Here is a 20479-nt window from a genome sequence, read left to right as displayed (position 1 = left end):
TGCCACCCTCTGCTGGGGTACCTGGCTCCCAAGAGACTGCCAGGCATGGAGTGGGTCCTAAGGGTGTCCAAGCTGACCCTAAAAGACCAGGAGACCAACAGGTGTTTGACAGTGACTTACGATGGCACTGCTTGGAGGGTGCTTATCCCATACTGGTGGGCCTGATTCGAGTCCCAGCTATTCCCTTCCAATCCAGCTTCCTGCTCATGTGGATCCTGGATGGGGAGAGGTGCTCAAGGACACAGTCTACTTCACTCCATCCACCTCACCCCCCACGGCGCCTAGCAGCCCCTGCTCCATCCATCTCTAACGGCTTGTCTCCCTGAGTGAGCTCATGCCAGCGTCAAAATCTTGGGCTTGGCTTATTTCAGTCACGTCTTCAAGGTCAATCCCGTTACATGCATCACAATCCCCTCCCATGTGGAGACCAAGAGGGCTCCCCTGACTGGAGAGGCCGTGATGTGTTTATCTGTTCACCCGTTGAGGACGCCTGAGGAGTGGGGCTGTACAGGCAGTGATGTGAGCTAGGACACGGTGAATCCTCAGGCTGGGAGCCAGAAGGGCTGGCTAAGCCACACTTGTCTGTGTGATAAGCAGCCAAGTGGGTGGGAATGTGCACCTGTGGATCATCTCCTGCCTGTCACAAGGCGTATCAGGGGACGTGGCTGCTGTGCTCAAACTCAGATGGAAGCAAATAGACACAGATGCCAGTCCGTAGTCCGTGTGACAGCCTGAGGCAGTCACCACAGTGGCTTATCTGCTTTCTTTCCCTGGGACCCAGGGAGTGGCCAGGCTTTCCTTGCTCTAGGTTGTCCATAACCTATCGACCCACAACCCAGCTCAGCCTTGACATGTCCAGTCAGGGATGGTGACAGCATTCCCTGTGTCCCCCAATGAATTGTTAACTGATGACAGGGCAGACCCAAGGGATCAGGAAGTACCCCTGTCGCCACCCAGGCACCACAAGGGTACACAGATTAGAAGCAGGGTTTGGCTCAAAGACAGAGCTTTCGCGCTGCAGGCTCCTGGTACTGCAAACAGAATCGATTGGACTTGTCAGCCCTGGGCCTTCCTGCCTGCCAAGAGTGCATGTCCAGGTGCCTGTCCCCAGTCGAATGTTCTTCTTTTGCACCCAAGGGGCGCCTCGCTGTGACTCAGCAGAATATGTAATGACAAGTGACATCTGGTGGGATTGTCCTGCTGCAGGTACTGGCTCACTGGCGTTTTCTGCCTCTGGGGACCGAATGCTCCATTCTCCCTCCCACTGCTGGAAACGAAGTGAGCCCACTGTTGGCCAGTAGACTTTCTGCAAAAATCTGGCTCTTGTGCACCTGTGACTCCTCGGGCATGAGAATGGCCTTGAGGCCATAGGAGGTATAACTGAGAGAATTGGCCTTGGACGAGACCTGCGTGTGTCCATGCAGAGGGACAGCCTTCCTTCCACTGCCGAGGCTGCATGGAGCTGGACTCCCTAAAACTCGATGCCAGTGTTGCTCCTGGCTTAAGAATTCTCCCTTTGGACTCAGATGGCACAAGGCCTGCGTCCCAATGAAAACCTCCCACCTCTGTCTTTCTCAGCCTTCAGCTTTCTTTGATGACCACAGAATGCATCATCAGCACTCACTGCTCACATGTTTATTCAGACTCTTGTGCGTGTCCAGGAACAGGGTCCATGCTCCTTGTGGAGAACATGGGTTTCAGGGCTGGCTCCAAGACCTGACCCTCGGGCTGCCTCGGCTTCCTACCTGCACAGAGGAGCTGGTGGCCACACATGCTGCAGGCAGACGTGTCAGTTAAAAGACAGCTGTCGAGGGAGTGGGCATGGTGCCCCACAGTGTGGTCATACATGAGCTGTGATCATTCATGTTCTTCACAAGTCGGCCTCCTCCTCCCAGTGCCGCCATCCTCGCACTATCTGCAGTGCACATGCGCCCCCTGCTGGTGGCTCCTCCCCTGCTGGCTGATGTGACCAAAAGGGTGGCTTGGGTGCATTTCTGATCTCATCTGCAAACTGCCTTCCTTCCTCATAAGGTATCACAGGACTTCCCAAAGAGAACCTGCGGCGCTAGGGCTCAGAGCCTGTAGGATCCATGGCCCACGGGAGGGGAGTGTGTACCACCATTGTCCTTTGAGAAGTCTCATTTGACTTGGAAACTGCCCTCTTTGTCACTACCCCCTCTTCTCGCCGGTTGGTCAGACTGTGGGAGGAATGTTCAGAATTCTCTCAAGAAAAAGCCCTTATGCTCTGACCCCGAAATCCCGCCCAAGTCCCTATTTCTTGAATAATGTGCTTCTGCTTTAGGGCCCCAGCTGAAGGTTCACACCGCAGCTCCACCCAGAGCATGCTGTGAGGCAGGGACCAGCACTGCCTGTGAGATGCCACGCTCCAGTGCTCCCCATGGCTCCGCTGGTCCTGACCTCAGAGGAAATGGGCTGGTTGCCCGTCTTTTGTGGGTCCCAAGACTTGCCCAGGGTCATCAGGACAGAAAGTGAGAAGCACCCAAACCAGCAGCTGGTCTCTCACAGGATTGGAGCCAGACGCTCCTGTCCCAGCCAGCAGGGTCCTTGCCGTTCCCAGACCCCCTCGGTGGGCTCCCCTCGGCCCTGGTTGGTTGAGGTCGACAGTGTGAGAGGATGTTCTTGGTGTAGAGACGAGGGTGTCGCTGCTTGTGAGAGAAGATGACTTCAGTTTGATAATACTGGAGGAGAGTGAAGAAAGCTGGTTGGTTCCAGAACTCCTGAAGTGTGCCAACAGTAGCCAGCTATGCACTGTAATAGGAGAAAACACAGCTACTGATAGTGAAAATGTTAAAAAAACAATAATAATAATAAAACACTTGGAAATGTGGTGCACGAGGAGTGACCTGCAATGACCAGCCGGCAGTGGCACTGCTAAATGACCTTAATATTAATCTAATTTTTAAAAAGGATTTCGTTTTTCATTTGACAAGCAGAGCTATGGAGAGAGGAGGAGAGACAAAGAGAGAGGTCTTCCGTCCACTAGTTCACTCTCTAACTGGCCACGTGGCCAGAGCTGGGCTGGCCCAAGATTGGGAGCCAGGAGCTTCTTCCAGGTTTCCCATGTGGATGCTGGAGCCCAAGGACTTGAGCTGTTGATTCTCTACTGCTTTTCCAGCCCATAAACGAGGAGCTGAACAGGATATGGAGGAGCCAGGGGTGTAGCGGGCACCCATATGGGATGCCAGTGCCACACACAGGCTTAGTTTGCTATGCCGTGGCACCAGCCCCATTAGCCCAATTTTTAGAAAGGCAAATGTCATTGAAAAAAATCAAAGCAAGTTTACTTTTAAAATAAAATTTAATAAAAAATTAAAATTCACAATTCAAATTTCAGTATGATGAGCATATATAAACATTTGTGGTGAAAGAATATGAAAGCATAACATGGTTGTAGTCCACAAGTAGGTCTGGAGGATAGGACAAAGCTCAGGATGGTACATGTCAGTTTCTAAGTGACAAGATGGTTGTCACAGTCAAGGTGAGGAAGAATTTAAATCCCAGGAGCTGACGTAGGGCTGCTTTCTGTCTAACCCCACCACACCCCCCATTGCCAAGTGCATGAGTCACCTGCTCCTCAAGGGGAGGCGGCTACACATGAAACTGAGAAAGCAGTCGGGAGTAGGAGAACCGTGCCACAGTTCCGATGGAGAAATCAGATTGGGGCGTTATAATCCCATTTTGGGGGTGCTGTGGGCTAGGCCGGGGTCACCTCTCACCAGCCCTTCAGTCCTGCATCTTCTCACTTGCAGGAGAAAAGGACATGATTATTCTAGGGGATTTCGGCCAGGGGCCAGAGAGCAGTGACTACGACGTGCTGCGGAGGGAGAAGTTCCACCCGCTGGTGCCCACGCACACCTTCACCAACATCAGCACCAAGAACCCACAGGGCTCGAGGTCTCTGGACAACATCTGGATCAGCAAAAGCTTGAAGAAGGTGTTCACAGGTAAGGCAGAGCGCTAGCATCTTCCTCCCAAGTGGGCTGGTGGAGGGTTAGACGTGGTGGCGGTGGCATCACCGAGGGCCCCTTGTTTACAGTAGGAGCAAGCCTGGTGTGTCCTGGATGGGCCTGATCCTAGGTCAGGTCAGGGAGGAGCTGTCCCCACCTGACTCAGGGGTGAGCTGATAACTTTACCCTAATTTTAGGAACACTGAGGCAGCAGGCATACGCCCTGGTGTCAGGAATAGTGTGCAGGGCAAGATGTGTGTGTGTGTGTGTGTGTGTGTGTGTGTGTGTGTGTGTGTGTGTGTGTGTGTTAGCTCAAGCGTGGTGTTGTAGAGTGAGGCATATGTGGTAGTCAGGGATGGTGTTGTGGGGCCAAGTGTTTGTTTTGGGGGCTGGTGTGATGTTGTGAGATGAGATGTGTGCGTGTTCAGGGTCTGGTGTGGTGTTGCGGGGTGAGCTGTGTGTGTATGAGGTCAGGTCAGATATTGCGAGGTGAGGCATGTATCAGGGTCATGTGTGGAGTTGTAGGGTGAGGCATGTGTATGTTGGGGGTCAGGTGTAGTGTTGCAAGGTGAGGTGTGTTGCAGGGGTCAGTGTGTTGTGGGGAGAGACGTGCAGGTATGGGTGTCAGGTGTGGCGTTATGTAGGCAGGCATGTGTGCAGGGTCAGGTGTGGTGCTTCAGTGAGAGGTGTGGGTGTGCCAGGGATCAGGTGCTGTGTTGCGGGGCAAACCTGACAGGCTGAACCCAAGGTGGCCCAGTGGGATGGCCTGCCCATGGGTGATCAGTGCTCTGAAAAACAGGGTCTCAAGCAGCCACATGGAAGTCACAGCTTCCTGGCTGGAAGCTTTAGCAAGTCTCAGTGCAAATCTGCTACCAAGGGAGACATCCAACATTAAGAAGCACTGGATCCTGGGTCCCAGTGAGAGAGCTGCCGCTGCAGGCCCAGCCCAGAGCCTCAGGGCTTGAGTTTCTAGTCTGGGTGTCCTCAGCAACCTCCGCTATGGCTAGAGCCACAGGACGATGTGTGGCCATCTCCAGCGGGCCAGCTGGGGTGAGAGACGAGGGGACTGAGCAAGGAGGCCGTGTCCTCGAAGGCACCTGCCTTTCCAGGGAGAACTGGGGGAGCCTGGAGCTGGAGGGCTCTTCATTCACCTGCTGCCTGGGCAACTGCAGACCCTGAGGTACAGCAAAGATGGCCCCATCCTGGGACTGTCACCCTGCGGGACCAGAGCCTAGCCTCGGGCAGGGATGGGTAACTGACTGGCACAGGGAAAGGAGCGGGCACAGCAGAGCTTCTGAAACCTCCCACTGCCCGCTGCCTGGGATGCTCACCATCTCTTTCTGCATACCTTTCCTTTCTCCTGTTTGGCTTTTCCACAAAAAGGCATTTATTCTTCCCTTCCTCCAAGTGGGCTTCACTTTTCAAGTTAGGACCTTTGCTTTGGGCTTTATCATCATGGGGCCAACATCCGTCTAGCAACTATTCCTTCTTGCCCATCGGGGTACTTAGGGAATTAGATGTGAACAGAAGCCCTGTACTTAGGTGGGCACAGAGGGGTCAGCCTCACCACAGGAGACCTCCCTGCTCTGTCAGCGTTCTGGTAGACAAACACTCCTGTATGTGGGAAGGTGTGCAGGCCCAGCCCCCTGTGGCAGCCTGAGGTGGACCCTCCATGCACCTGTCAGCCCTCACGGTTCCCTGTCTTCCCTGCTCCCCAGGTCACTGGGCCGTGGTGAGAGAGGGGCTCACAAACCCGTGGATTCCTGATAACTGGTCATGGGGTGGCGTGGCCTCTGAACACTGCCCTGTGCTGGCTGAATTTTACATGGAGAAGGACTGGAGCAAGAAGGAAGGTGCTCGGAATGGCAGCGGGGTCACCTTGGAGCGCAGCGAAGCCAGCAGCAAGCATGAGCGGTGAGGACGCCGCCAGTGCACACCAGCGCGCAGTTTGTGGGCTCTCTGGCTGGAGCCGTCTTGGGCAGTGAAGATCCCTGGCGGGTGCCACCTTTCCAACTTCATCCAGAGAATATCCACGACCCTTCTGAGGGGCTTTAAGGACCCCTGCAGGAGTGGGGGACGTGAACAGAAGCCCTGCAGGGACCCAAACTTAGTGGCGGGAGCTGGCACCTTGCTGAAGTTGTGCTTTGCAGTTCTGGCCACCACTTACTTCACTGCAATGGAGCACTCTTCCAGATACTTTGGGGATTTCAAGTTCTGTTTTTGCAAAAATAAATATGTTAATGTGTCTGGCTGCCGCGAGGCTGCAGGACGGGTTTCTCCATGCTGTGTGTGTCTGCGGTTGCTGTTCTCTGAGCCTGCTTGGACAGGGCTTAGCCCCTTGCAGCCCTTGCTTTGTGTCCCTGCCCAGGTGCCCCTGACAGCCGTCCACCTGCCTGGACTGGCCAGTGCCCTCCCGGCCCCTGCTGCAGGCCCGCCACCCCAGCACTCTGCGTGGTTTGAAGGCAGGTTTGTGTTTCTGAGCACTTAGTGCAGGAGGAGAATTCTAACCAAGGCCTGGCTTCCTCCCTGTCCCCTTGTTCCCGTCCCCGCCGGTCAGTGGAGTCTTCACCCAGTTCCCCCTTGGTTGAGTCTGCGTGGCAACTCCAGGGGTCAGAAACACGAATAAAACCATACCTGTTCTGAACACACGCAGACCATGCTCCCTTGTCGTTCTTCTCAGGTCCAAGCACAGGCCATCACTGCTTAACAATGGGAAAACGACTTCACTATATGCAAGGGGGTAGGGCGGGGAGGTCCTAGGCAGACACACCATCTTCTAAAGGGCCCGGACACCCTGCTCCCCTCCGTGTCCCCCACCCCAGGAGGCCGATGCACAGCTAGGCACAGGAGGCTGGACCCTGAAGTGTCAAGGCCTTTGTTTGTGGCTGGGGAACTGGAGGGACTGGGACTACTGGGGTGGAGCGAGGCTGCAGGAGGAAGCAGGAAGCTACTGACTGAGCTTGAGCCAGGCTGGTTTCTCCCTCAGACATGTTGTCATTCATCCGCAGAAACACCAGCATCCTAATGAGCCCATTTCACAGCTGGAGAGACTGAGGCATGGCAATTAACGACTCTGCAAGGACAGACACCAGGACGTAAGTAGATGGGACCCACACTTGGGTTTCTGAACCTGCAGCCTGTCCCCATGAATCGTGCCTACAGGACACCCAGTGCCTGCAGCAGCTGGCTTCCCCAAGGGATGCCTTGTGGCTACACAGGCAAAAAGTTTGGGGTATTAGCCAGGCAGAGCTGAGGGGTCACAAACACAGACACGTGCACGTGTGTATACTCAGAACCCCCACAGCAGTCTGCGCTGATGTCTATACTGCCTGAGCCCCCACCTGGTTTCACCGGGTTCCCTGAGACCAAGCGTAGTGTTGAGAACAGTGCCCAGGACCCAGGCAGCCTGGTAGGAAAGAGTCCTTCATCCCCTGATGAGGAGCAGATCCTGTGCTACCCAAGCAGCCAGCGAGGTGGTATCCCTGCCAGCCATGGACCAGACTCCTGGCCAAGCCACACCTCCAAGGCCCTGCCTTAAACCCTTAGCTCTCTGCATGTTGGGATCAGGGGACAGCGGTTGGACTAGCAGCTCTCACCAACAGCCTGGAAGGTTCCTTAGAAGCTGGACCAGGCATGCCGGCCTTGCTCTGGGAAGATGGGTAAGAAGAGGGCTGCCCTCAGGGAGACACAGGGCGTCATGGATAGTGTCAGGACGTGGGTGTGACATGACCTGGCCCGCAGGGACAGGCAGCTTGTCATGGACAGAGGCCATGCCGTAAAGGAATATTTCTTGGAGTGTTCTCCACACAGTGCAGCGAGGCCCAGCCTCTTACTACCTGGGCTGCCGGGGCTCGAGCACCAACAGCCGGCTGCCTGCAGGGGTTAACTGGAGGGCTGGGAGGTGCACAGAATGGGTGCATTTGCAGATTGTGCAGTTTCAAGGCCGGTTCATGGGAACCGAGGGACTCAGTCCATTCTGCTTTCATGCGTGTTTGAAACGGTCTGGCATCACAATGAATTAGATGCATAAAGAATCAAAGGCGCAGGGCATATACAAAAAACAATGGGACATTTCTGTTTCTTCATAGAACAAATAAATACTACATTTCCTCCTCGACTCTGCATGCTGACGTTCTCACAGCAGAGGGCGAGACGTGGAGGAGATTAGCCGCGTCATGCTTTTCCGTTATGCCACTCCCTGGAGTGAAACTGTGCTAGGAAAAGTCCCTGAAGGTGTCAAATGCTTCCTTCTAGAATGGGAGAATTGAAAGCTGTATTTGGAGAATAAATGAAAAGACCCAGCAAGGAGAGAAGGAAAGGCTGGGCCAAAGCCTTAACTTGGATTTTGTTCATGAATCACAGTTGTGTGGCCACAAAGCTGGCTCTGGGGGTGGCACTGGGCAGCAGGGAGCAGGAAGGCCTCTGCCTTACAGGGTCACGGCCCTGGGCTGTGCAGGACTCCAGCGTCGCGTGGGCCCTCCCAGGAACCTGTTAACCAGCGGCAAGGGACATCCTCCTGTCATCTGTAATCTCCTCTTGGGAAGCCCTGGGAGAGGGCGGCCAGCAGGCTGGAAACTTCTTGACATTTAGGGGTTCTCACAGGCAGCGACTGGCAGACACTCTGGTGGCACCAAGAGCTCAGCCCTGTTCAAAACCCTTCTGGAACTGGCTGTTGGTGTAACTTGACCCCTACCCCCCATAAACAGTTTGCTCATCTGAAATGTGAATGTGCCTTATATATGATATAATGGACCTTGTATAATACTACCTTAGAGTATTGTGGCAAAGTAGGAAGGCAATGCATTTTGCACAAACTCACTGTCCCCCTCCTCCATGGTGGCCAGGCCTCTTTAGGGAGGACAGGAGCCCGAGGAGGGCTTGAAGGGCTCTGGGTGTTCCCACCCCCTCCCGTGCCGGGACCATTAGTAGGCACCTTGAAGGGCTGCTCTGCTCTGAAGAGGAGCCACTGCCCTGGGCCACCCTGTGAAGTTATGTCTGTTACTCAGAGCAAAGCAGCACCCAGTTCTGGAAGGGGTCGCTGGGCTGTCTCCAGCTCAGCATAAGGAGGCTCAGCAGTATGGACCAGCGCCATGCAGATCGGAGTAAGTGCAGATGCCAGGGCCCAGTCCAAGACGAGATGTGGGGAGTGGAGCCTCCATGGAAAGTCAGGCAAAAGGGGTTTTATTGCAGGAGTTTGCCACCAATGAGGGCAAGGGTGACCCTGAAACTCCATGACAGCCTGCACCTGAGTACTTGGGTTTGCTCTCTGCTTAGCAAATCACATTCCTGTAGTAACCATTGTGGTGAGTGATTCCGTGCAAGGACTGTTATAGGGGGAGGGGGAGGTCAAGGATGCACATTTTTTTGTGATGGTGCAATTGATGGGGACCTGTAACTAAGACAAGGAAGACTTGTGACCTTGACCCCAGGTGGGTGGAGCTAATGCAAATGGAGCCAGCTAGGGAGCATTTCTGGAATAGTCCCTTGCATGCTGATCTCACTGGACTGCAAAGGCCCTGCCGGCCAGAGGCACAGGTGCAGCCTGGGACAGCGCAGACCTGCTGACGATGCGGGAGATGCAGGGCGCCGCTGGCCCATGCTGCTCCCCAGGGTTGTCTCCGGTTCTGCCCTCCGTCTCTCCAGGGGCAAGATGGAGTGGAGTATGCTCCTTTTCTCTGTCTGTGTGGGATGCCAGGTCTGGCTGGAAATGGTGAAAAAGGCTGGGGTGGTGGGGGAAGAAGCTTGCAGTAATGTTCCTTGATTGCTGGGGTGAGCCGCCGGCAGGGGGCGCTGCTTGGTCCTTGGTGGGCTCTGCCCTCGTGGGGGACCGAATGCAGACTGAGGTCCACGGGGCTTGGGCAGGAGCAATTAGGCAGAGAGACAAAAGGCCCCAGAAGGCCACCTGCTTCCAGCTCCCTGAGTTTGGGGGACAAACCACAAGGGTAGTCTCACCAAATGCCTTTGGTTCTGGTGTGCCTAATAGTGTCTGCTTTTGTTGACCAAGTTCCAATCAGCAGTGGGTGATGGAAGATGCATTGAAGTGTTGCTTGCGAACTCAGGTTTTACTGTGATAAGCACGCGTGGGTGACTGCTGGAGCCAGCCACTGCCTGGCATGGAGCCCAAGTCTGCAGGCTGCTATGTGTCACACGCCGGGATTTCTCTGCTGCATGTGTGGAGTTACCCTGAAGTGCTTTTTGGAAATAGAGATGAGAGAAAGAGAGCTTTTATCTTTGGCAGATAGGGCCCTGTCCCAGTTCTTTGCTTCGAAGGATCCCACGAGTTTCCTGGCCTGTCTTCACTGCCATCCACTGCTACAAACTCAAGTGGAAAGAGGGCAGGAATCCCAGCCAGGCCCTCCACACATGTGCTGGGTGACCAACATGTGCCGGGTGCCCTCTGTTAATTTTAAATGAAGTTCTAATGTCTTTCCCTTTGCATCCTTTATATAAATGCAAGAATGTGTGTGCCAGGAAAGGTGCCAAGACCTTGGTCCGTCCTTGACTGATTTCCCAGGCTACAGCAGGGAGCTGGAAAGGGAAGTAGAGCAGCCGGGGTACAAACTGGTGCCCATATGGGATCCAGCACATGCCAAGGCAAAGACTTTAGCCACTAGACTATCACGGCAGGCTCATCCCACCTGCTCTTTAAGCCTTTGCAGGCCAGCTGACAAGCATTAGTATTTCACACGCTGGCTCTTGGAGTGACGGTGAACAAAAGTGGATCAGAAGCACAGCTGGCTGATGAATCTCTGACAGTGCCAAGGCAGGCTCCTGCTCCAACGGGTGCGGGCACACGCACTGTCCCCTCAGTCCCTGCTCCGAGCTCACCTCCAGGATGCAGCGTGGGCTGCTCTGGACATCCAGGCTCTGAGGGACGCAAGCAGGTGCTTGTGTAGTGTGCTCCTTCCCGGGTTGCGGCTGCTTAGCCTTTAAGCAGAAACCTTGCAAGGAGCAGTAATAAAACCCCGTGGCCATGATCTTCCTGCTTCAGAGCCAAGGACAGACCCCATTTGCTGACCTAGCATCCCTCCTTCCACAGCACTCCGTGGGGGTGAGAGCAGAGGTGCTATCAGCTCCTTCTGTTCACTGGGCCACCCTGTCCTGTTCACCGGGGACCCATGGAACTTAGCAGAGACTGCCCACTCCCCCCAGCAGGGCTAGGAAGTGAGCAGGTGGCAACTTCAGATGCCTTCTTTTCCCTTCTTTAGATGCCACAGGGGACAAGCAGCAGGGGGCAAGCAGGTAGGGAAAAGGCAGGCTGGGAAGCTCAGTTACTTCTCTGTAAGCTAAGGACACTCAGACACAAGCCAATCCATGTCTTTTCCATAATCACCACACAGTAAAACACCAAGCAACAGTACAATAAAAATAGAACCAGGGGGTCACTGAAAAGCAGTTTAAATGCATGTACATATCCATATAACTACATTTGAGAATCCCAGTGCAATTTCTTTTTATTATAGCAAGACACATAAAATGAACAATGCAATTTTAATACTTTTACAAAAGTAAAAATATAAAGAAATGCGGACTACAGATTTATGTTTGCAAACACTAACTTTGAACCTCGTGGTGTTAAAACCTAGCCGTTTCTCAGAATTTCTATTTGATTCAACTAAATGTTAGATTATAGTGGAGAAAACTGATGAACAGCCTATAGGAAATACCCACTATAATTAAAGCTCAGGTTGTTTTTCATTTATTTCCCTAAGTACGCTTGCTGTAGTTTTGTGTGGATTAAAACTTTTATTCTAGAAAACAACTTTTATTCTAGGAAACAACTTTTATTCTAGCAGTCACCTTACTGACTGCTGTTTCAGGAAAGAGAATTCATGAACATTCTCTACATTGTCAATCTCAGTGTTTAAAGCTTAAGAGTATTTCTGCTAATCTGAAATTTTTTTTTGGTTCATTGCTAACTTTTAAAACACCTTAAGACAATCAATGTGATTTAAAATTATCTTTCTCTGCAAAGTACTCATGTTTTTTTTTATTCATTTTTATGTCAAAGCAGTAAGGCAAAAAAGTGGTTCCTTTTCCAAACTAGACAGAGACAGAACATTTGCCCATTTTAAATTTCAAGGACTAGAACCACTGCAGATAGCCCTACGGAGAGGAATTTAAGGCTGCTGTGATGTTCTTTCACAGTTAAACCATGACATGACTAGCAGTGCAACTGATTGCAAATGCTGAATTGATCATCATTGGGGCATAAAACCCAGGTCATGAACACTGGCCTTTCTGTCTATTGCACTTCTGAGACACTGCTTTCCCTGTCACCTTCAACAAGTTTCAAGATAAAGTCAGAAAACATCATACAAAGTTGAAAGTCTGCTACAAGGAGACACATGCTTCTGGTGTCAGGAGCAGGTTTGTGGCATCTGGTTAGTATTGGTGCACTCTGCCTTTAGCCTGGCAAATACATGCAGCCACATGTGCTGGGCAGCTTGGTGCACACCGGGAGCCAGTCAGTGTTCCACAGAGCCCAGCCCTCTGTAGCTACAAGCAAGATGCATGGCTCTGCAAGAACCCCCAGGCACGGGCTGAGTGTCACTGTCTGCTGTGATATTCTTGAGGCAAGCAGACAGATGAAAGAGTAGCATCACACAGCCTCGATTGCCTCAGGTTATTCTCTACCATGCACGGCACATGGACCAAGCTTTGCAGTACACATCTGTGTGTTTTAGCACCACGTGTCAGCCCAGCGGGAGATGGGAAGGACAGTGGCATCTACACCCACATTCTTTCAGAGTGTGAAAGTAAGTTGTCTGAAGAACCATTTGATTCTGAATAGATATCCAAGTGTTTACTGAAACCGATGAGTTACAGAGCTAGGTGTCTGAGCTTTGGGTTGATGAGATCAGATTTTGCAAAGTCCACTGAGCCAGGACCTCTCGGCTAGCTTATCAATGGGTGAAGAAAGAAGAAACCACTCCTCAGAACAGGCCTGCGGTGGGTGCTACGCCATCCAGGGGCTGTGCTGGGTGGTTGGTCTGTCTGTGCCCTCCTTGGGGCACAGTCCATCCAATTAGAAACATGATTCACTACCTCTTTCCTGTTCTGATGTGTGTAGGCACACCTTCCTGGCACATGCATTCTTGTCATTTATATAAAGGATGCAAAAGGAAAGACCTTAGAATTTCATTTAAAATTAATAAAGGGCACTATGCTTCAGAAAATGAAAACAGTTTGGATCAGTGATAATAAAAATAATTCTCTCATTTAGTTCCTATGTGAGCTGAAAGAGAGGCAGTGTGAACAAGATTCTTCAAATTTCTTTGCTCCTCCCTTCAACATCACTTAATGTCTAGAAATAAGATTCAGCTAGGTTTGGGGAATGTCACAGAGCTCATTTTTCCAAGGAGACTCTCCACCAGTGTTTACCACAGTATATAACCTTGTAGTACCCACGACATGGCCAGGCGTGCAACCCATCTGCAGCTGGAGCTGGTCTCTGAACCCAGACAAGCTCATCACTCAGCTCAACCAAGAACCTTCAGGAGCGGCTGTCTACACCAGCATTCTGTTTTGTGAATTCTGAGAAACACTCAGCAGCAGTACTCTGAGCTGCAGGTGAAGCAGGACCAACTTCCCCCTGTAGTCTATAGACACATTCTATGGAAATAGCTCAAGGTTTGTACTTATTCTAAAAATTCAACTGAATACTGAAAATCATCCTTTAGAAAAGCCAAAACAGTCATTCTTTTATAAATCTTTTGGTGCCAACTGCACCTAATTGGTAATATACATAGAGGTATAGTTTTGCTATGTTTGCAAGAATGCTAAGCACTAGATGAGGTCTTTCAGTTCCCTGTCAGTCAGTTCATTCACTTCCATGATCTTCTCTAAGTGTTCCATGTAGCGACTGTGGTCCTGCAGGAAATGAGGGACCCTCAGGTTTTCAGTGACTGCCAGTTCTTTTAAGCGGTCCACATCTTCATAGGAGACCTGAGAAAAGGAAGGTGGATTAATTACAAAACTTGAAACTGTAAGTTACGTTTGAAAGATCAATTTCCTGCCTGGATCTTAAATGGAAGTATATAAATCATTGCCATATAGCATTAATGTGCACCAGCATTTTGACAAATCGGGTTAGCTGGTTCAAGTCCTGGCTGCTCCACATCCAGTCCAACTCCCTGGTAATGTGCCTAGAGTAGCAACAGAGGATGAACCAAGTGCTCGGGTTCCTACCACCCGTATGGGAGACCCGGAAGCAGGCCCTGGCTCCTAGCCCAGCCCGGGTCATGTGGCCATCTGGGGAGTAAACCAGTGTATAAAAGACCTGCTTCTCTCTGTCTCCCTCTCTCAATCTGTAACTCAACTATTCAAATAACCCTTAAAAAAAAAAAAAACTAGCTACGAAAAAACTAAAATCAGTTGCCTACCTTTCTTTGTAAGTCAATCTGCTCTCCCAGTGGCTTCTGCGCTGTGGTTTCAGCAAGCCAGGGATCAAAACATTTGAAAAAATATGTGCTCTGCGTCTGCACTAAACCTGCGTCGATTCTGTGTCGTCAGTCCCTAGGCAATACGGCAGAACAGCTATCTGCACAGCAGTCATGTTAATTAAACACCCTAGAGATGCCGCAGTGTAGAGGAGGATGTGCGTGTTTCATGCAAATCCTACATAGGCTATTTTACATGAGCACCTGGAGCATGTGAGGCCTTCCGCATCCGTGAGGGTCCTGGAGGCATGTGGGTGCCACGGGATGACGGCCCTGGTCTGCCCCTTGGGTCACACCCCTTAGACCAAAAGTCACTCAGTACTCTTTCCAGTCATACTCAGCTTGCCAAAACATCAGAGAGCTGTGCTTCATCTGTGTGCAGCTCAGCCAGAACAAGCCTCATGGCTGCAGAAATATAAATAAAGCAGCTAGAATGAAAACTGTATCTTAGTAAATTAGGAAAATCAGCACTATGATATGCTGGATTCTTGTTTCTAGTTAACCTGGGAAACATGATGTGGGCTTTTATTTTGAATTTTTGGTGAGGATTTTAAAGATGTCATATTTCATTCTACTGTGTAAGAAGGTATTAGGTTTAGGGTAAGAATTTTTAAGGTCTATAAATTACCTTTGTATTGCTAAATTCCGAAACAGTTTACCTTAAATATCTTCTGATCAACACTCTTCCAGGTGTTCATATTATATCTCTGTTTTATTAAGTTTTTAAGTATTCTTGTGACTGATAAAATTATTTATTATCTCTGGCATTTATACCACTAAATGTAATGAAGGCAGATTTGTTGATATGGTAGGGTTAATAGGTCTTAAAACATTTTGAGCTTATTACAGGAGAGAGTGAGTAAATATACCAACCTTGGAAAACAAGGTGCTCATTTTGGGATAAGGCAGATACAAATGTGGATGGGAAGGAAAGCATGAATGGATCCTGTGAGGTCCGACCTGAATTGGGATGTTCTTGTTATGACAAATAGAAATGACTTGCTCCCTGGAAGTTCTAGAAACAAGAGTGATGTGTGGGCAAGGAGCTCACCTTGTGCTCAGAGCCTGTTTTTAAACACTGTTTTCCACTGCAAGGAATTAAAGCTTTGTTTAAGAAATGGTTAAATTCAGATTTGGATTTTGAAAATAAAAGATGAGCCTAGAAAACACTGAGACATGTTTTAAAGAACCAAAGGTTGAGGCAAGCATTCGAGACAGATGTAACCCATACGGAAGTCTCCTGGTTCAAGCCCCAGCTCCACTTGCAGTTCCAGCTTCCTGTTTATGCAGAACCTGGGAGGCGACAGGTGATCACTCAGGTGTTTGGATGCCAGCTACTTATGTGGGAGACCTGGAATAAGTCCTTCGTGCCCAGCCCCAGCGCTTGTGGCCATCTGTAGGGGTGGGAGGGGTGATTCAGCAGATGGAAGATCTCTGTCTCTGGCTTCTTTGTTTTTCAAATAAAATGAAGGCAAGTAAGTACTTTTTAAAAAAATTTATCTGAAAAAAAAAAAAAACAGAGGAGCAGTCATCCAACAAACAAAAAAAAAGTTTGTAGGGCCCATAGCGGTTAAGGTCCTTGCCTTGAACACGCCAGGATCTCATATGGGTACAGGTTCTAATCCTGGCAGCCCCACTTCCCATCTAGCTCCCTGCTTGTAGCCTGGGAAAGCAGTTGAGGACAGCCCAGAGTATTGGGACCCTGCACCCACGTGGGAGACCCGGAAGAAGTTCCTGGCTCCTGGCTTCAGATTGGAGCAGCACAGTCCACTGCGGCCACTTGGGGAGCGAATCTTTGAACAGAAGATCTTCTTTTCTGTCTCTCCTCCTGTCTGTACATCTGCCTTTCCAATAAAAATAAATAAATCTTTAAAAAATGTCTGTAATTTAAAAAAAGGAAATATAACATAATTAGAAGATCTTCATTATTTTCCACTGGTAAAGATCATAAGCAGGTATCAGAACCATGCTGGCACCATGGTGTAGCAGGTAAAACCATTGCATGCAATGCTGGTATCACATATGGGTGCCAGTTGGAGTGCCAGCTGCTCCACTTATGATCTATCTCCCTGCTAATCTTGTTGGGAAAATAGTGGGATATGACCCAAGTACTTGAACCCCTGTGCACATGTCTGATGCCCAGGTGAAGCTCCCGGCTCCTGGTTTTAGCCAGGCCCAATCCTGGCTGTTTTGGCACTTGGGGAGTGAACCAGTAAATGGAAGATCTCTTTCTGTCCCGCCCTCTCTCTCTCTCCATAATTCTATCTTTCAAACAAATACATCTTAAGAAAAAAGGACTGTTAAAGAACAATCTATTCATAGCTATCACCTCACAGATATTAATAGAGCAGAGGAAGCAAATTTTTTAAAGATTTATTTTTATTGGAGAGGCAGATTTACAAAGAAAAGAAGAGAGAAAGATCTTCTGTCCACTGATTCACTTCCCAAGTGGCTGCACAGCCAGAGCTGATCCAAAGCCAAGAGCCAGGGACTTCATCCAGGTCCCACATAGGTGCAGGGTCCCAAATTTTTGGCCCATCCTCTGCTGCTTTCCCAGGCCATAAGTAGGGAGCTGGATGGGAAGTGGAGCAGCCAGTATACTAACCAGAGCTCATATGGGACCCCAGTGCATGCAAGGCAAGGATTTAGCCATTAGGCTATTGTGTTGGGCCTGGAATCTTGACAATAGAGAGATCTGGGAGTCACTAACTTACCCAAGTGATCAAACACAACACAACACAACTAATAATAGTGCAAAACGCCATATGCTGCAATGGGAAATGCACATTATTTAATTGGTATTCTTGGCAAGAAGATTTATCCTGAATCTCATCTTGAGGAAATAGTGCAGCAACACAGAACTGTAAGAATTCTCAAGAAAACTATCCTGGATGCTGAAAAATGTCATGGAAAACAAAAACAACTGGATGGAGGAAATTGTTCTAGCTTTTAAAATATGAAAGTTTAAACTAAATGCAATGTGTAAGCCTTAAAATAAAACCTTGATGGTATCAGATCATAGATCCTTGATTCACTGTGAGTTTATTTTTTTGCATCAAGTCACTGGAAGAAAATGTCGAGTAAGCGCTGCAAGACACCAGCCCCGGCAGACTGCTTGGAAAAGACCCCGGAAACAATCAATAAAAGCAAAACTAGGCAAATAGGATTACGTGCAGCTAAGAAGCTTTTGCACTGCAGAGGAAATATCCAAAAAAGAAAAGATGCAACTAACAGGATGGGAGAAAATATATCCAGGACCTACCAAGAGCTTAAGAAACACAACAACAATACAAGCAGAGCAGTTAAGGGCAAGGGACATGAACCGGCATTGTTCAACAGTTGAAATACAAATGGCCAAAATGTGAAAAGAATCAGGATCACTGGCCATCAGGGAAATGCAAAGAACAAACAAAATGAGGTTCCTTCTCACCCCAGTTAGAATGGCTACTATTCAAATATCAAGAAATAATAAATTCTGGCAAAGATGTGGGGGAAATGGTGCCCTCCTACATTATTGGTGGGGAATGTAAACTAACAGCCGTTGTGGAAGACAGTATGGAGATTCATCAGAAATATGAAAATCGAGCTACCATATGATCCTGCCACCTCACATATGAGAATTTACCAAAACAAAATGAAATCAGCGTATTGAAACGTTATTTGTAATGCTGCAGCTCAATACACAAGAGCTAATATATGCAATTATCCCAGATATCCATCAACTGATGACTGGATGAAGGAAGTGTGGCACATATATGCTATGCAGTACTACTCAGCCATAAATAAGACAGAAATCCTGTCTTATGCAACAAAATGAATACAACTGGAAGCCATTACAGTTAGTGAAATAGACCAGTCCCCAGAATCTATCATGTTTCTCTAGCAGGTAATGATTAATATGCAATACAAAGAAATGTACAGGAACAAAACAGATATCTTGAAATATGCTTGTAAAAAGATAAAAAAATAAAAAATAAAGAAATCTGCTTGTTATTTTTAGTTATTGTCTAACGCCTGTTGGAATGGTAGTCTTTGTACTTTTTACTTGTTGATTACTGTGACTAGTGATGCATTAAGCCTGTGATTATAAAGTAAACTGAAATTTAAAAATTTAAAGAAAGAAGAAGGGGGATTGAGGGAGGGCACTGTGGCTATTTTAGAAATATCTCTGTGGACTACATGAAATCTGTTCTCTTTATATTAAATTTTTTTTTTAAATCTTGGGTTCCAAACCACAGTTGCAAAGGACATTTCAGATACAGTTTGGGAAAACTGAACTGAACTGTATTTTAGATGTTACATTAAATCAACAACTAATTTCTTAGTAATAGAAAAGCATATGATCACGTCAGAGAATATCCCCATTGGAGTTATTGAACTGATAGTGTTACAGTTGCAGCTTACTTGTAAATAGTTCTTTGTCTCTTATGGATTACAAAGCGCTTTCACAATCTGATTCTATGGAAGAACCTTATTTTTGCCTTCCCTTATCACATGAAAGTTAACCCAACAACCAAGTAAAAATGCTTGAACCAGAGCCTTTCTGAATCACAAAACCCAGCTGGTGTGTCCAGGGACCAGGCGCCATAGGCGCCACTCACCTTGCCCAGGGCAGTCAGCAGGTGGAAGTCGATGCTCTCTCGGTATCGGAGGATCTGAAGGATTCCGTCCAGGTACACCTGGTCTTTACTGAAACACCCTGGCAGAGATAATGAGCGTTTACTTTCACACCGTGAAGCAGGTACTAACCCACTCCCTTCTGCGGTAGGGATCCACCTTGTATTTAAACCTTATTTACCAACAATGCCTTTTATTTAACTATCTTCTACATAGAATGTGAGATGTTGGAGAGTACCTGGCTAACATTGCAGAATAGTACTTTCCCTTTCAGTGCCTCTTCAATTCCCTTCCCTCCCTTTTCTCCTGATTATAAAGAAAGGCTGACAATTTAAAATGTACTCTGTTTCTAAATGAATACCCCACCCCCTCTGTAAAGTCACCACCATTAACTTCCCTCAGAGATGAAGGCATTTGGAAGGGGGGCTGGGAGGCAGTCTGGGAGTAAATAGGTCTCAACGGGGGCAGGGTGGGACACAGGATTTTTGGAATTCCTCATACTAAATGAAACTGGCTTAAAAAACCCTCTGGGTGACTTTGACACTAATCATCCCTGTGCAGACAACGAGGAGATTTTTAAGGAACACTCAGAGTTAGCAAAGTAAAGACATATGAGGAAGGGATGAAAGGGAAAACCAGTTCATGAGACCAGACTCTACTTAGAAAAGAACGTTTCACTCACAAAGAAAATCCTTTTCCCATCCTGATGTAAATTTCTAAATTTAAAAAAAAAAAAAAACTGTTAAATGGCCTACAATTCTATATTACAGTCATATGTTAAGAAATTACTAATTTTATTAGGTATGGTAACGGCATGGGGATTATAAAGAATACTCTCTAGTTGGATGTACATACTAAAATTATTGAGTAAAAGGATGCGATTTTGGAATTGGCTTTAAAATGCTGCAAGAGAACAGTAACATGGGAGGAACAGGTGAAGCACAATTAGAAAATGTCAGTGTTGATGAAGATCCGTAATGCTTAATTCTCTTTATACCTGAGAATTTTCCATAATAAAAAGTTAAAAACAAGCATGTCAAGGAAAGAACTAACGGAGCAGTCTGCAGGTGATGAGCCTCCCTGGGGTGGCAACAGCACTTGAGGGCCCTGTATTTGGGCACAGAGATGGGAGAGTGGCTGCTACACTGCGGTGAACTCAGCCGGGGTGACTGTGCCCACTGAAGGCCAACCACCCCTGCTTCCTGTCTTGCCTGGTTCTGGCTCTTGGCCACCACACTTGCACGGAACCATGCCCACTGTTAGGGAATGTTCATGTGGGTTGGGCTGCTCAGTTACCACTGACCTGAACATTTCCAAGCTCAAATAATTCATGTAAAAGTACTTTTAGAAGAAAATGTGTTTATGTATTGAGCTAATATGAAAGTCAGGGTGCTTTTAAACAATTATTTTCTAATTCTTACCCTTTTTGAAAAAAAACAAAGTGTACTTATT

At 48.6% G+C, this 20479-nt stretch overlaps 2 protein-coding genes across 5 annotated transcripts in view; one reads left to right on the top strand and one right to left on the bottom strand.

Moving 5' to 3' along the window:
- The window catches only part of EEPD1 (endonuclease/exonuclease/phosphatase family domain containing 1), an 88662-nt gene extending 82046 nt beyond the window's left edge, over window positions 1-6616 (top strand). Inside the window, exons 7-8 of the mRNA XM_040964578.1 lie at window positions 3771-3965; window positions 5687-6616. Coding sequence (XP_040820512.1) covers window positions 3771-3965; window positions 5687-5886 — 395 coding nt within the window. The 3' untranslated portion in view covers window positions 5887-6616. The remainder of the gene's footprint in view (window positions 1-3770; window positions 3966-5686) is intronic.
- A 6897-nt stretch (window positions 6617-13513) lies between these two features.
- Window positions 13514-20479, bottom strand: part of KIAA0895 (KIAA0895 ortholog) — a 40214-nt gene continuing 33248 nt past the window's right edge. For 2 of the 4 annotated variants that reach the window (XM_040964770.1, XM_040964769.1), the window contains 2 exons: window positions 19012-19109; window positions 13514-13916 (listed from right to left, as the gene is read on the bottom strand). In XM_040964770.1, the coding sequence (XP_040820704.1) occupies window positions 13758-13916; window positions 19012-19109 (257 nt within the window). In that variant the 3' untranslated portion in view covers window positions 13514-13757. The remainder of the gene's footprint in view (window positions 13917-19011; window positions 19110-20479) is intronic. The other 2 variants (XM_040964771.1, XM_040964772.1) reach the window with 1 other exon arrangement.

The sequence above is a fragment of the Ochotona curzoniae genome, unplaced genomic scaffold (genome assembly GCF_017591425.1).
Source record: "Ochotona curzoniae isolate NIBS_2020 unplaced genomic scaffold, NIBS_Ocur_1.0 scaffold_3835, whole genome shotgun sequence".
Taxonomy (NCBI): domain Eukaryota; kingdom Metazoa; phylum Chordata; class Mammalia; order Lagomorpha; family Ochotonidae; genus Ochotona; species Ochotona curzoniae.
The sequence above is the reverse complement of the archived record's forward strand: the minus strand, read 5'-3'. Positions and strand labels throughout refer to the sequence as shown.